Raw genomic sequence first — 15,190 nt, 5'->3', positions numbered from 1 at the left:
AGCATCACCTCACTTGAAGGAGTTGTTTAGGTTTAATCATAGTTCTAATACAGAAGTAGGCTACATTCTTTGAAATCCCTGCTTCCAATCAATTAGCAAGAGATTAAGGCAGGGGTCTTCAAACTTGGCCCTTTTATGACTTGTGGACTTCAACTCCCAGAATTCCTCAGCCAGCGTGCCTGGCTGAGGAATTCTGGGAGTTGGAGTCCACAAGTCATAAAAGGGCCAAGTTTGAAGACCCCTGGGCTAAGGCAATCGGCCTATGCTGCCTAGGTATTTATGTTATATACATAGGGAAATACAAGTATCTCATATTTTTTTTACAAAAAGGCAATGCAGCAAAACATGTCCCACGGTTTCAAATTCCCGCTCCTCTCAAGGACAAAGCTACAACTCTTCTCTCCTAATTTTTTTTTTAAAAAATAAGCTATTAGAGATGGATGGTGGTTCTTGATCACTGCCTTCTGCAGTTTATAAATCTGATCTTTTACAGCATATAACAGGAACAAAAATCTTTTTTTTTTTCAGGAGAAGAGCATTACAAATAGCACTCTGTTAAGAATACTGGAGCATCTTGTCTGAACATAGTTTTATAACTGTGTAGTATCATTTATCATACTTTCTAGATTATATTCTAGTAAAATTCAAAAATCTAGCATTTTTCTAGTAAAAGAAAAAGAATTTAATTTAGCTAATTGACTTTGCTGAAATACAGCTAGGTTTCCAGAAAAAAGTGAAAGACAAAGATACTGGACTACAGAGTTTGTCAACGTTACTTTACAAAGTATTTTGTCATTCCAAGGATTTTTTTTTTAATATCTACTTTGGAAGATACTTATAAATAAATAACATACTGCTATGTTAAATTGCTTCAGCAGCTTAACTTTCCAAACATTTTGTCTTTATTCTATAAGTGTCACTACATCTTTAATGGCGATTGAAACAATGATCACATAATTTAGTATTTTAATTCATTTTATTTCTCTATGACTCATAAGAAAAAGCCTTCCGAACTCAATCAGTGCCAAACCCGCACTTAATTTAATGGGCCCTGGATGCAGGATTCCCATTTATAGTTAGAATAAACTCATTTGAAAAGCTATAAAATAAATTTTGAAAAGATATAAAAATTTATGTTTTGAAAGGTAATTTCGATGGATTCATAAATAAGAAAAGACTTTTGTAAGTAACTTTTATTTTTATGCAACAGTTTGCAGCATATATTCGAGCAGCTGTCAGGAAAGAGAAAGGACTTCCAATTCTTGTGGAATTGCTAAGAATGGACAATGATAGAGTTGTTTCTTCCGTGGCAACAGCCCTGAGAAATATGGCACTAGATGTGCGTAACAAGGAGCTTATTGGTGAGTATTGAGGGGCACCAGCCAAACTATAAATACGAGAAACTTTGAAGACATGTTTTTAAAAAAATCATTTTAGAATTCTATTATCCATTCCATGCCTCTCCACTGTGGAAAACTACCACCAAAGATAAATTAATTTGGGTGGAATTTATATTTGCTGAACTTGATTGGATTTTTTTTCCAGTTTCAGTATAACCATAGATCTTTTACATCTAATGGTGGGTTCTGACAGCTCCCGAAGATGCTTTTCCTTTGGAGATTTACAGGGTTTTTTTTATAAAAAAAATAATAATTTTAAAATCTTATTTTTAACTTTTGTATTTCTCTCAAAATGGCAATGTGGATACGTAAGACCCATTTCTTACCAATAAGCCACTCTTCCCTTCTTCCTCTGGATTTCTTTTTATAAATGAAGGAAGAATGTTTATTAATATGTTTATTAGTACAGTCTAGATTATTGGTTTGAGTTTCTGAAAAGCCTATGAGTAGGAATTGATTTGGTATTTCTCAAGATCAAACCAGATGAATTTGCTTGAAATATAGCTTGCCAGCTAAGAAATGTTCCTTCTTGTAGAGCAGAAAGTATATGAGGTTACACTTTTAGATCTAAACCCAAGTTTTTTATGAAGTTTAAATCAAATAGAAGAAATCAGAATAACATTCTGGCTGCAGTGCTTGGAATACTCTGTGCCTTTTGGTAGTGGCAGTGGACAAAATATTCCTTCAAATACTCCCAACGTGTGGAGAGATTACAAAATTAATTATTAAAAGCAGTGGAAACTTATGAAATTCATTAAAAAGTTGTGCAAGGAAGCATTTAAAATATATAAAAGTGATTTTGTGATCACTTAATATAAAAAGCTAATTAAAACCTAGCTAGGAAAATAGGAAAGTTTAAACACACTTTACCTGGGAAACAACACACCTGGGAAAGGGATTCATAGGCAGGGCAAAAGCTTATAATATGCCTCTGTACATAATAATATGATTTGGGATTTTGTTTAGCTGAAAGAATAAGAAATGGATTTGGGATAAGGAACCAATGTATTTGATCAATTGGTGAAATGATACCAGGGTGATGCATCTGAGATGATGAGAATGTGCTAACATTTTGTTAGCCATGTTCTAGCTTCTTCAGACATGCTTAATATCATGATAAAATGTATAAATTCAAACAGGCTTCAACATTTTCTGTAAAATGTAGGGCTCATGCAGCAGATAAATCATGGAGACGATAACTTGAAGAATCATTTATGCTGCATCTGTTTTATCATCTGACAGGCCTCATAACACAGCTCATAAAAATTGAGAGAAGTGCTGAAAAAAGGATGAGATACATACTCAGTTCACATTTCAATGAGGCACAAGCTGAGAATCTAAGAGAACCACAAATTGGCATCAACTGGAGGGGATGACCCATCCCCTCCTGTAAGGAGACAATATAAATGTTTAAATGTATGATCGATCGTAGTTTTTACTTAAATACTGAAAGTTGTCTGTGGTTACTATAGCACAGAATTAATGCTTTTCTCATCTATATATTATTAAAAAACTTACCATGTCTTTTATCTGGATGAAACAGTGCTCCATAGGACAACAGTTTTTGAACCAAGGGACCTCAAATGGACTAACTTACCAAATGTGTCCAAAATACGGGATCAGTGATTCCTTAGAGCATGAAATTTGGGGAAGTTGTGGGTGCTTCAGGCTGCTGCAGTCACATGATAGTCATTTTGAACATTCCATGACAGTTTCCCAGCCAATCTTGCTCCTTCCCCACCCAGCACTGAGAAATTGACTCATCATGTGGCTCTTAAAGAAGCAACAGCTATATCTGGCATGAACATAAGCCTGGATATTCAGTCAAATACATTAGCCAATTTGTCTTAGTCCTTAGTCCTGTTTCATTTTTCAACTGCTCTTACTTTGAAAATGAATATTGACCAGCCCCTCCTTCGGCCACTGGAGATCAGCTAGTGGTTCTCCACCTTTTCTTCACCACGGGACCCCCAAGACTCAAGATTTAAATCATAACATTTCTTCAAGCCTTCGCAGACCACAGGTTGAGAACCATTGAAGTAGACTAATCCTGCCCTAGCCCTCAGGAAGTCATGCAATCATATTTTTAAACGGACTCTGACAGCTTCCTACATCTCAATGAAGATTCCTGCAGAACTATTCTCAAAGAACTCTTATCTTGGGTTCCCTCCAATGAAGCAATGAAAAAAATCAATTCCACATGCATTACACGTTTCCCCGAAATGATGAAAAAATATTGTTCCTTCAGTACTGTCAGTGAAGGAAACAACACTACTCATTTTCCAATAGAATTCCTTGATTCAATAGCAGTCTGTTCATAGTCGTTCTGTTTCTCTATTTCAGTAATGAAATATCTGGGAAAGGATGATCCAAGTAGGGCATGACTTGTCTAATTAAATCCAAATGTTAATTACGATTTATATCCATATACATTTCATGTTTGTAAAAAAGAGACTAATTAAAAGTCCCTAAATTGTATCAAGCCAAAGCTTGAGGTCATTATTTTTCTTTATCATGCAATGTCCATCTTTTTCTTTCTAAGAGATTCACAGAGATTATTTGTAACAGGTGAAAAATGAAGCAAGCAGAATATCTGTGCCCTATTCAAACCTTTCAAAGAACAGACCCATAATGTGAAGAACTGGTTTTTCTCTTCTATACACATTTTATTGCCTCCATACTCACTAGAGCCAAGATTAGGTCGTAACATTGGTCTTGTTTTGTTGTCTGCGTATTCCATGTTATGCTTGAAAGAAAAAGAGAGAGCAGCCTGATGAAATATCTGCCGTGTGTCAAGAAACCACATATTGAAAGCTATGCAATTAATTCGACTGTGCCTTTTTATCTTTAAAAATAGCTCAGCTAAAACAAGGTTATCTAAAATAAGTAAACAGATTTGTATATGTCTGTGTACTTTGGCTTCTTGCCAGAATCGTTTTAATCACACTTTCCCTTAATCCAATAAAAGAATCTAGTACATATTTTTTTTAATTTGAAAATTGATGTTGCAGTACCTAACTTTTTCCCTCTAAACCAGTGTTTTTCAACCTCAGCAACTTTTAAGATGGATGGACTTCAATTCCCCAAATTCCCTAAGCAGCATGGAGAATGATGGGAGCTGAAGTCCACCCATCTTAAAATTGCTGAGGTTGGGAAACACTGCTCTATAAAGAGTTGCATAGGACTATTTATTTTTTTATGAAATTAATTTTCCCGTATTAAATAGAACCTCTTTCCATTGTTTTTGAATGCCTGTATTTCTCCGTATCATCATTCTTTATGATGTTGAAAGTATATACTGTGGCATAATTCATCGCCTGCTTTTCAGGTAAATACGCTATGCGGGACTTGGTAAACCGCCTTCCAGGAGGCAGTGGGCCCAACATTCTCTCTGACGAAACAGTAGCAGCCATCTGCTGTGCTTTGCACGAGGTCACCAGCAAAAACATGGAAAATGCCAAAGCTTTGGCGGATACGGGAGGAATAGAAAAACTGGTGAACATAACCAAAGGAAGAGGGGACAGGTCAGTACCGGATGTTTGAATTTCTCCAATAGAAACCTTCGGTAGCTTCTGAGAACAGGAACGTATTAAATTAAGGAAATAGCTGTTGATTTGGGGAACTTTGTTTCCGCACTGTGTCCGCTTATTAAATTCACTGACTAGCCTTATATTTGTTTGTTTGGGAGGAAATAGAGGGAACTTAGTGTCTTTCCAGTTTTCATTTTCATAAGGTCCACATAGTGCCTGCCGCTTTCCTTGTTACAGAGCATTTATTTGTAAGCACTTTTCTTGCAAACTGCTTCAGGATTAAAAATTTCTGTAAATGCCAGTGATATTTATCGCTTTGCCGAGTTGATGCTGTGCACCGGATCAAAGAAAATGTGGGTATATATGTGCTCACATATATATGTCTCTCTGTATGTATTTGTCGGAACCTCCAGCCAAAAGCTGGTTGGTGTCATAAAAAGACGATGTCTGCCTGATCGTTAAAAGGTGGCTATGTGGCAAAGCATGAAAAAGCTGCTGGGAATGTCTGCTGTGAAATTGGAAAAAAAGAGAGAGCGAAAAGAAGGATGCTATTATGAAGCATTAAATCGTGTTCGAAGTCTAGTCTCTTTTCTCTATTGCTATCTCTCTTGGTATTTAGTCTCAGTGCCACTTAGGGATGATTTTTTAAATTAGATTAAATATGCAATTCTTATGCATATATAAGGACACTGGGTCACCTGTACCAAAGGAATTCTTGATCTCTACTTCTAGACACATGAACAATTGTTTCTGAGCTTGTGGGATTCTCCTAAATGAAATGAAGTGTGTGAAAAGACCTTGAATTTTTACATAAGCACTTGCCAATCCAAGCCAGTGGCCCTAACACCACACATTTTTGTATTCAATTTTGTTGCCCCGTGCTAGTCAATACTGCCAGCCGATGCAATCTTGATTATTTAAAAGTGTCAGTATATTTTTTTTAGCCATTATATTTGTCAAAGTGCATAAAAGTACATTTCAGTTGAATTATCAAATTCCTAAAAGCTGGTTTGATGATATAGCAATGATCCTTCAGGTGCTGCATTAGTTATCTGCTTGTTTCCTGTTATTACTTGTAAAGCTTTATATGCATAAGTCTAGATTACCTTCAGGGCTTCCTACTTCAAACAGAATCTGCCAATTTTATTTGATTAACCTTTAAGAAGATGTCTAGGTGTCTCCTCATCAGATTATAAGGAGTGGTGTGAAAGTAGGTTTTTTTTTTTACAGTGTCTCTTTTGTCTCCAACACTCAAAAGAACTAAATCTTGTCTTGGCTCTTTAAGAATTATTTGGAGATCATAAGATTGGTGCCTGGGATTGTTTCTTAAGTTGTATTATAGAATTTTTAAAAAATATTTTATTCTTATTACTAGGGCTTTGAATTCTGTTATTCTCATGTTCAGTGTTTTAGTGGTTCAGATTCTTTGGGGCAGAGCAGAATACAATGTGAATGAATTAATGGCAATTAATAAAATAAAGGATACGAGGAATGAATGAATGAATGAATGAATGAATAAATAAATAAATAAATAAATAAATAAATAAATGGTGCTGTGTTCATGTTCCAATCTCATAAGGTAAATCAAACCCAACAAAATAAAGGAGGAGAATGAAAGTGAAATTCTAGCTTCAAGGAAAGAAAAGTCATGTTTAGAGGTCATCATTGATAGAAACCCTGATTTTCATAAACAGTTAGACCAGTGTTTGTTAACTCTTTTGTAAGTAATCCCAAATGCACGGATCTCCAAGTTAAAAGAGCCCTGCCTACATGTTCATAGAAAATACCATTTTTCACTGAACGATAACTATAGTTGCATTTGTGTGTGCCTTCCCACCCACCCCTTTTTAAAAGTCCCTTTTAATCAAATTTATTATGTACCAAAAAATTAAGTCAGTCAGTCATTTTATTTTGATCATGGACCTGCAAAAATGTTTTTGAAACAAAGGTATATTTAACTTGTTAAATATCAATACAGCTCCAAAATTTTCAACATACAATTTAAATTATTTTGTGCAGCATATGTCATATGTATCAACTCTTAGCACAAACATGCCCATTTTCCAACAGAAATCATCAAATTTCCTATTCCCCTTCCCATTCTACTTCTTGAGTTGCTATAATCACAGTCACAATTCCATGCAGCACGGTACCCCATGGATGCAGGGTGGGTAACTAAATGGATGCCTCTTCGGGGGGGTGGATTACTATTTTAATACAGTACCCATGTGCCACTTTTCAGTGAATTCAGTTTTTATGTATTCCTATGAAGCAGCTAACTGGCAGGGAACGACACTGAGAGGTGGGGATTGAAGTGGTATGTTCTGCCCAGCCAGCTGGCTGATGGTGAATGCAGGGAGACTACAGTTGTCCTTGTGTGGCTCAATTGTGAGTCACAGACCCTAGTTTGAGAATCGCTGCTTTCAGCTTATATGGAAGGAGCTGTTCAGAACTCGCATCATGTAAGCCAAAACCTGCATCTTTAATTGGGCTTGTAAATGGAGTGGTAACTAAGGCACTTTTAAATGAAGTATGATACATTCAAGCTTGTTTCTGCTAATGAGTGTCGAGCCCTGTTGTTTTCATTTGGAATGGCTACATACTCAAAGCTCTGCGTGGCAATCTCCACATTAAAAAAAAAAAAAAAAAGATTGCTACGATCTCATCTGGAAATACCCCAAATTTAAATAACACTGGATTTTGGATTTTGTGGACTCGAAAGCAATAAACACACAAATAAAAACACAAATGTTTATTATGCAAAGCATAGCAAAGGGGTAACTTTAACTAAAAAACATAATATAGATAGAAAATATTCATAGGCAAGGGAACAAGACACTGCATCATCCAACAGAGAAGTGTAAATATAGGAAAGAATCTCATATCCCTTTAGTAACTTGGAGTCCCTCATCCTCATTAGGCATTTTCCAGATTATGCTGTCTAGCATTTAGCACCTTTCCTCATTAGATCGGTGGTGCTACAGGTCTATAAAGAGCTTCGTTTCTTAGTGGTAATTTAATGAATATTTGTCTTCCCCTCTTTCTGAACCACTTAGATCAGTGATGGCGAGCCTTTTAGAGACCGAGTGCCCAAATTGCAACCCAAAACCCACTTATTTATCACCAGGTGCCAGGTGGGCGTGGCCCACTGGGTGGGCGTGGCTGTGGTGGTCATGGCAGATGGTGGGTGTGGCCAAGGTGGGCGTGGTCACCTCGATGTTGCTTGTGGGGAGGGATGCCTGTGGGGGCCAGGCAGGGTTGGGGGAGATCCAGGGGGTCTCTGGCAGGTGGGGCAGTGGGCAGGAGGCTCGTCCTGTGGGGTGAGGTGAGACAAGGCGAGGCAGGGTGGGGGGGAGGGAAACCAGCCATGCTGGGATGCATCCAGCCACATGAGACCTCGGTGAGTTAGCGGGCGGCTGGTTGAAGAGGGACGGTTGTCATCTCTGGGGCATGGCACGCGTGCCCACAGAGAGGGCTCTGAGTGCCACCTCTGGCACGCGTGCCATAGGTTCGCCACCACTGACTTAGATTAATTCTTCCTAGGTGCTGTTAACTAATTACCATAGCCATTCCATAAATAAAGAACACATCTGGATAGATCAAAAAAGCCCACCTGTCCATGCCAATCTAACTCCCTACACCAGGTGGTTTTGAAATGTACATCATAGTATGCTGGCATAACTGCTATAAGGTGAAATACATGTGCCATGCTACCCAAAAAGGATAGGCATATGAAATAAGTTCTCTGTTAACCTATCAACTCTTGGTTTACAGCAGGGGTAGTCAACCTTGGCTCTTTTATGACTCGTGGACTTCAATTCCCAGAATTCCTGAGCCAGCTTAGCTGGCTCAGGAATTCTGGGAGTTGAAGTCCACGAGTCATAAAAGAGCCAAGGTTGACTACCCCTGATTTACAGCCTTTATGCACTTCAGTCTCCTAAAAAGGAAGAGCCATGCACATAGTAAAAGGGTGCATTTGGTTTTCTCCTCATCTTTTTTCCATGTGTACAGTCAAGGTCCTTTGCTATCTGGGTCATAACCTGTTTGTTTTATAGGGATATGAGACTTCCTTTCCAACTTATCCCTTTATCTGTTCGTTGCTGATAGTTCATTTTGATCATAAAACACTGATGTTCTTTCAAGTGGATTATGGTTCACGTAAAGCAGAAGTTAATTTTCAGTCAAGGAATGTTGCTAGCAGACCCATGTTAGCTTAATAGAACTTCTCACTTTCAGAGGTGCAGACTCTGCTTTCAGAGTTAGATTTTGGGGTTGCAAGGGGAAAATTCTGTTAAAGGAAACTATTTTAACGGTAACTTAGCACTGGGATGCCAGCCATTGTGTAGTGTGTGTGCGTGCGTGTCTGATACATCTTTCCTTCTTAGATCATCATTGAAGGTTGTCAAGGCAGCAGCCCAGGTGCTCAACACATTATGGCAATATCGTGACCTCCGTAGCATTTATAAAAAGGTAATATATTAACTTTTTCTCACAAAGATAATATTCTTTAAGATTCAATGCCATAGTGAAGTCTGAACAATTTCTCTTAATTAAATGGAATTTATTTATTGTGACCTTCTTTTCCTTCTTCCACAGGATGGCTGGAATCAAAATCATTTTATTACTCCTGTGTCAACACTTGAGCGTGATAGATTCAAGTCACATCCCTCCTTGTCTACAGCAAATCAGCAGATGTCACCTATTATTCAATCTGGTCAGTCAATCACCTTTTTTGTATGTGCCAAACTTGATATTCATTAACCAAACAGGTTTTGCACACATCTTTTGAAACCTTAGAAAATTGTTCTCTGTCAGCCTCTCTTCTCCTATGCAGTTGACGCTATCTTTCCTGACTTGATTTTGATAGGACAAAGCTAGACTATAAATTTTTAATCAAAAGCTCTCCAAGGTGACTTATAAAGCAGTCTGACACAATCAAAGAGAGAATACTTGAAGTTAAACTTTAACAGTATCCATACTGGAACACTCAGATCAGAGAAAGAGTACAAATTTAGTATTTGAATGGCCCTTGGTTCAATTTCCTGTCTCTATAGATGCGAAAGGGAAAAACTCTTGAATGAAACCCTCTCAGTTAGCCACCCATTAGTGTTGACAATATTAAGCTCAACAGCCTAGAAGTCTAACTACAATTAATCAACTTTTCATTTTATTGGAAGCAGGAGAGGAACTAGTGCTTCCTTTCTCTGTATGCATAGTCCTGCCCCCAAAGACAGCAACATCTTCCTTCAATCAGAGGCAACAAATAGTTTTAGCCCCTATACCCATCCACTTGCATTCTTGAATATTGTGCACCTGCATTCTACAGCTATGCCATTCATTGCAGCCTCCCAGCTAGAACTTCTTTGACCAATCCTCACAGATGTGTTATCGCACAGGATAAGGGAGGGGCAAGAAGACGAAAAGAGATACACAGGAAGTTTTCTGCTGATCAGAAATCATGAATATATCAGGCAGGGGGCTGGTTCTTTGAAGTTCTGCAAGCGTTAGAAATTCCAGTGTCCAAGCATATTGGTCTGTTCAGTTTCTTGCCAGCTGTCAAGATGTATGTGATTTCCAAAAGATGCTGCAATACACATGTGGTATCAGATACACTGAATTGGAGATGAAAGAGTGGCAGAAATCAATGTTCCTTGATGCTTATCGTTGTCCAGCGTTCAGATATGAATTTTATTCCTTTTCTTTTTTCTTTTTTGATCCACTGAAGTGGGAAGTTCTTTTCAGGAGATATATGCTATTTTCTCTCTTGGAGCAGCAGAGACCAAAAGAAGGCTGTGTTGCTTAAAGAAAGCAATTACTTTGCATAAGTAGATATATTTTTGTGATAATGAAAAAGTATCAGCAAACATCCTCTAAAGATCCATAAAGTCAAAAGGTTCTTCGCTAGAAAATTGCTAATGCCTTTGTATACATTAGGAAATAGCCTTGCTTTTAAAGATGTTTGTTTGTTGTTATTTTGGTTTAATCATTTCTGTTCCACTACTTAGGAACTTAACTAATGTTTTAAAAGCCATGTATTTAATGTCTAGTAAATGTCTATTTTACCTAGTTGCTGATTACATATTTTCAAACTTGTGTCCCATCATTATGTCCATGGTATTGCTACCACTAATTTAATCTTTACAATAGCCTTGTGCAATTGGATAAGTGGAGAGCTAGAGATGGGCACATTGTCCAATAAACTGCTGGAGTTGGAGTTTGAAATTAACATTTTAACTGGATCATCATATTTCTAATCTTAACAGATTACTTGCTGCACTGAGTGCAAAATCTCTCTTCCAGATCACAATTAATATTGGCAGATATACACCTGTTGTCCTTTTTTTGTCACTAGTCAAGTAGTTGATTATTATCAATCAGTTGTATAGTTTCTGAATGGATCTGATACTCAACCCTTTCCCCCCCCCTCTCTCTTTCTCTTTCTCTTTCTCTTTTTTCTTGGTTTGGTCCGCTCTCTCTGCCTCCTTCTTTTCCTCAGTTGGCAGCACATCTTCCTCACCAGCACTCTTGGGAATTAGAGACCCTCATTCCGAATATGATAGGACCCAGTCTTCTATGCAATATTATAATAGCCAAGGCGATGGGATTGCACATAAAGACATCTATACTGGTAAGGGCCCAGTGAGATGAAACTGAAAGCAGGAATGTAAACTACTCTCTCTATTTAACCTCTTTGTTTATAAAAGTTCAGGGGTTGGGATGGGGGAAGCATACTGTAAACAAGTTGAGGTTATATTTGCAAATCACCTATAAAATAGCTTCTAAAATAATGTATTGAGTGCCAGTGGAGCTTTTCTGATACCAGACCAGTTTATTTTTGATATTGATTGAAAAAGTTTGTTCTTCTTTCAATAAAGCATAAAATAATCACTTGGCATGAAATTTGGTTTTAATACAATACTGCTATTTACCTACAGGCTCTAGTAAACCTTCGCCAATTTATATCAGTTCCTATTCCTCACCAGCAAGGGACCAAAATCGGCGCCTACAGGTAAGGTGTGGAAGCTTATTCTAAAGATAATCAGTTTGTGTCCCAGTGTGGGTGGATTTTATGTTAATGGCATTGCAGTAATCTGAGGACATTAAACAGGGCATTATCCTGAGGAATCATGTAAAATTTTATGGAAAAAAAATCTCTTCACCAAAAATGTCCGATAGCACAGGAATATAAATGTATTCCCTCTTTCCTCCAAGAAAAACTCTGGCCAATACCCATGATAGGGAAGTAGACACAACAAGGTCCTAAAAAGTCTAACTATATTCCTTAAGAAATTTGTCTGATAAGTAAAAGCAAAATGACATTAGGTAACAGGGATACAAATAACACATAGACAAATTAAACAAAGGAGCCATGGGTATACCAAAATGGGTTATGGAGCATCTTCACTGAAAGCACATATGCAATATTTGCACATGAGGTGGCCTATACATGAAAAATATTTTTTTCCTACAGAGGCATAATTAATCATATCCTTAAAATGTGCCACCAGAAAAAGGAAAATTGTAAAATCAATTGCACAACAAGATTTGCAATTAGTAAAGAATGAAAAATGACATAGAACCAAATCCTCAATACAGAAAAATGCCTTTAGCAGGAGGTTGATGAGATGCTAGTGTGTGAGCTTACTAATGAAACAGCTGAAGAAACAATATGACACTTTGGTTTTCCATCATTATTCATAGTAATGAACTTTGTTCAAATGCAGGGCATAATTCTTAACAATTTTGAATTTTCGTGAATTGTGGGAAAAGTACAAACTAATAATAGGAAAAAAAGCAACTCTTCTCAGGGCGTAGTCAAAGATGGAAGTTTATAGAGAGGTGAATGATTTCTCTAAGGAGGACATTAGTTTGTGTATGATGCCCAAACACAAATGCACTAGAGAGAAAATAATGCATTTTCAGCATTCTAGCAAGATAAACGAATAGGCAATGGAACAAGTATTGAATGGAAGACTGCAACTTTATTTTGAAGAAGAGATCGAGGCACTTCTGGGTTGAAAGGATTAGCTCATGACATCACCATTGCCCAGGGGACTCCCAGTTGGGGTTCCTTTCATGTCCCCGGCAGGAGATGGAGCAAAGGACGGGGGCTCAAACCTGCTCCACGGCAGTACTCATGTCTCAAACATGAGCTTCTAACCTCCGGCTATACCCTAACCACGTGAGCCACCATATTCCTCAGGAAAGTAATTTAGGTATGTTTTATTAAATAACAATGAAAGTGTCGATTGAAATGGACTACAGTTTCCTAAGAATAAATATCTCCTGTTAGTTATTTGTATCTTCACTAGGGAGGACAAAAAATGAAAATACTGTTAATTAAAGACTGAAGCGTGCATAATCACCATCATCTTCATACTTGATTAAGAAACTGTCTCTTGACTCCACAGATGCTTGGGTTCATATACCAGATCAAAAGTATTATTTTATATACACACTGTACTTGTGAGCTAACTCATTATGCTGCAAATTATACAGGCTCGTTGTTGGCCTTCTTGAAAGTGGATCTAAAAAAGGCTAATAAAAATAAACTGCGCAAGATTTGATAAATATTATTTCCCACTGTAGAAATGTCATCACAGAACTCATTTCTCATACGACTAATTTACTGCTACTTCTATGCATGGAAATCTGTTATACAGTTCTAAGAAAGTGAATAATATTGCTTGTGCTTTTGTTTTATTTTCCAAATAGCATCAGCACTTATACTACAGTCAAGATGATTCCAACAGAAAGCATTATGATGCATATAGATTGTATTTGCAATCCCCACATAGTTACGAAGACCCATATTTTGATGATCGGGTTCACTTCCCAGCTTCTACAGATTACACGACACAGTATGGACTGAAATCAACCACAAACTATGTCGATTTCTATTCTACCAGACGACCTTCTTACAGAACAGAACAATATCCTGGGTCCCCTGATTCTTGGGTGTAGCATTCATAAATCATACAGTTTCTAACTTTGCTTGGGAAGAAATTGAGTAATGGATTCATTGTTTTGAGGGAGAAGTGTGAAAGTGAATTACAAAGAAGGAAAGAAGGAAGAGTTTTAATAATCAGGATGACGGGAGAGAAATTGGAAAGAGAGGAGGTTTGCTCTGTTTAGATTTTAGATCTCATTATTTGTAGTTCCTATAGTTCGGTGAAGGTGTGGGCAACGTGATGAAAGGTTTGAGAACTGAGGGAAATGGATTTGGGAAATGTGTAGATCAGATGAAATTACAAATGATTTTTTTTTAAAAAAAAAATGTGAATAGAAGTCTTATTCTCATAGTTGTACAGAAAAAGATGCCCAGATGCCATTTTGTTTTACCGCTATTACTAAATGTCAAGATTGTATGCTATCATGTCTTGTAAATTTCTTTTTAGTTGTTGTAAATATGGAAATGCCACATTGGTTAGAAGTGCCATCATTTTAATGCCATGTGTCATTTTAAAACTGATTTCAAATATTGACAACTCTGGCCAGAGAAAGAGAAAACACATATGGAGTTGATTGTTATAAATAAATATCATTTGGTTTTTAAAACAAATAGTGTACTTTTGAAGCACAAACTTCAGTCAAAATATATCTGCACCTTTCTCATTCTTTGCCTCTTTCTCAGAAGACTTCACTGCCATTTTAATGCCTATGGGGGGAAAAATAAATATGGACATCTCAGCCATGGAAAGTACTTCCCTTCTCATTCTTCTTTATTTTTCACATTTATTGTTAAAGATCAAAAGAGTTGTAAATGCTCACTGTTAGCTGTAAAAATGGATTTAAATATATGCATATGCAAAGTTTTTGGCACTTTTTTTCTGTTGTCCAGAATTATTTCTTGTTTGTCGAAACACAAAACTATGTACTTTTTGGTCATCTTTTTTTTTATTTCCCAGCATCCATTATTTTTTGCTGTTCACAGTTCATTTTCTGTTCAAAAATACAAGATACAGAATATAAAAAAATCCTCTTTTTTTCTCTTTTATTCCCATAGTGTTTCCAATTGGCTCATATACCGGTACCTCTTCCTACATTTTTTCCTTTCATTTAAGAGCATTATTTCCATTCACTTTTTTTAGGCCCAGTGTTTAGACCCAATTCTAATTAGTTAGGATTTATTTGTTGCTTATCTGCATCTGGTTGTGATTGTGTTATTGCTGCTACTCCATAAATAGAACTTATTACAGTCTTCATAAGCAAAATGAAGCCATAGATGGAAGAACAAGCAGAAACAAAAATGTTTGTAAT

The 15,190-nt window shown here is 36.9% G+C and overlaps 1 protein-coding gene across 1 annotated transcript in view; it reads left to right on the top strand.

Annotated features, from left to right (window-relative positions):
* The window catches only part of PKP4 (plakophilin 4), a 94,946-nt gene extending 80,194 nt beyond the window's left edge, over nt 1-14,752 (top strand). Inside the window, exons 15-21 of the mRNA XM_015824223.1 lie at nt 1,211-1,361; nt 4,729-4,924; nt 9,316-9,400; nt 9,527-9,644; nt 11,427-11,558; nt 11,866-11,939; nt 13,646-14,752. Of these exons, the coding sequence (XP_015679709.1) occupies nt 1,211-1,361; nt 4,729-4,924; nt 9,316-9,400; nt 9,527-9,644; nt 11,427-11,558; nt 11,866-11,939; nt 13,646-13,894 (1,005 nt within the window). The 3' untranslated portion in view covers nt 13,895-14,752. The remainder of the gene's footprint in view (nt 1-1,210; nt 1,362-4,728; nt 4,925-9,315; nt 9,401-9,526; nt 9,645-11,426; nt 11,559-11,865; nt 11,940-13,645) is intronic.
* The last annotated feature ends 438 nt before the right edge of the window (nt 14,753-15,190 follow it).

This window comes from Protobothrops mucrosquamatus, unplaced genomic scaffold, assembly GCF_001527695.2.
Source record: "Protobothrops mucrosquamatus isolate PMUCROS unplaced genomic scaffold, P.Mucros_1.0 scaffold2164, whole genome shotgun sequence".
In the NCBI taxonomy this organism is placed as follows: domain Eukaryota; kingdom Metazoa; phylum Chordata; class Lepidosauria; order Squamata; family Viperidae; genus Protobothrops; species Protobothrops mucrosquamatus.
The sequence above is the reverse complement of the archived record's forward strand: the minus strand, read 5'-3'. Positions and strand labels throughout refer to the sequence as shown.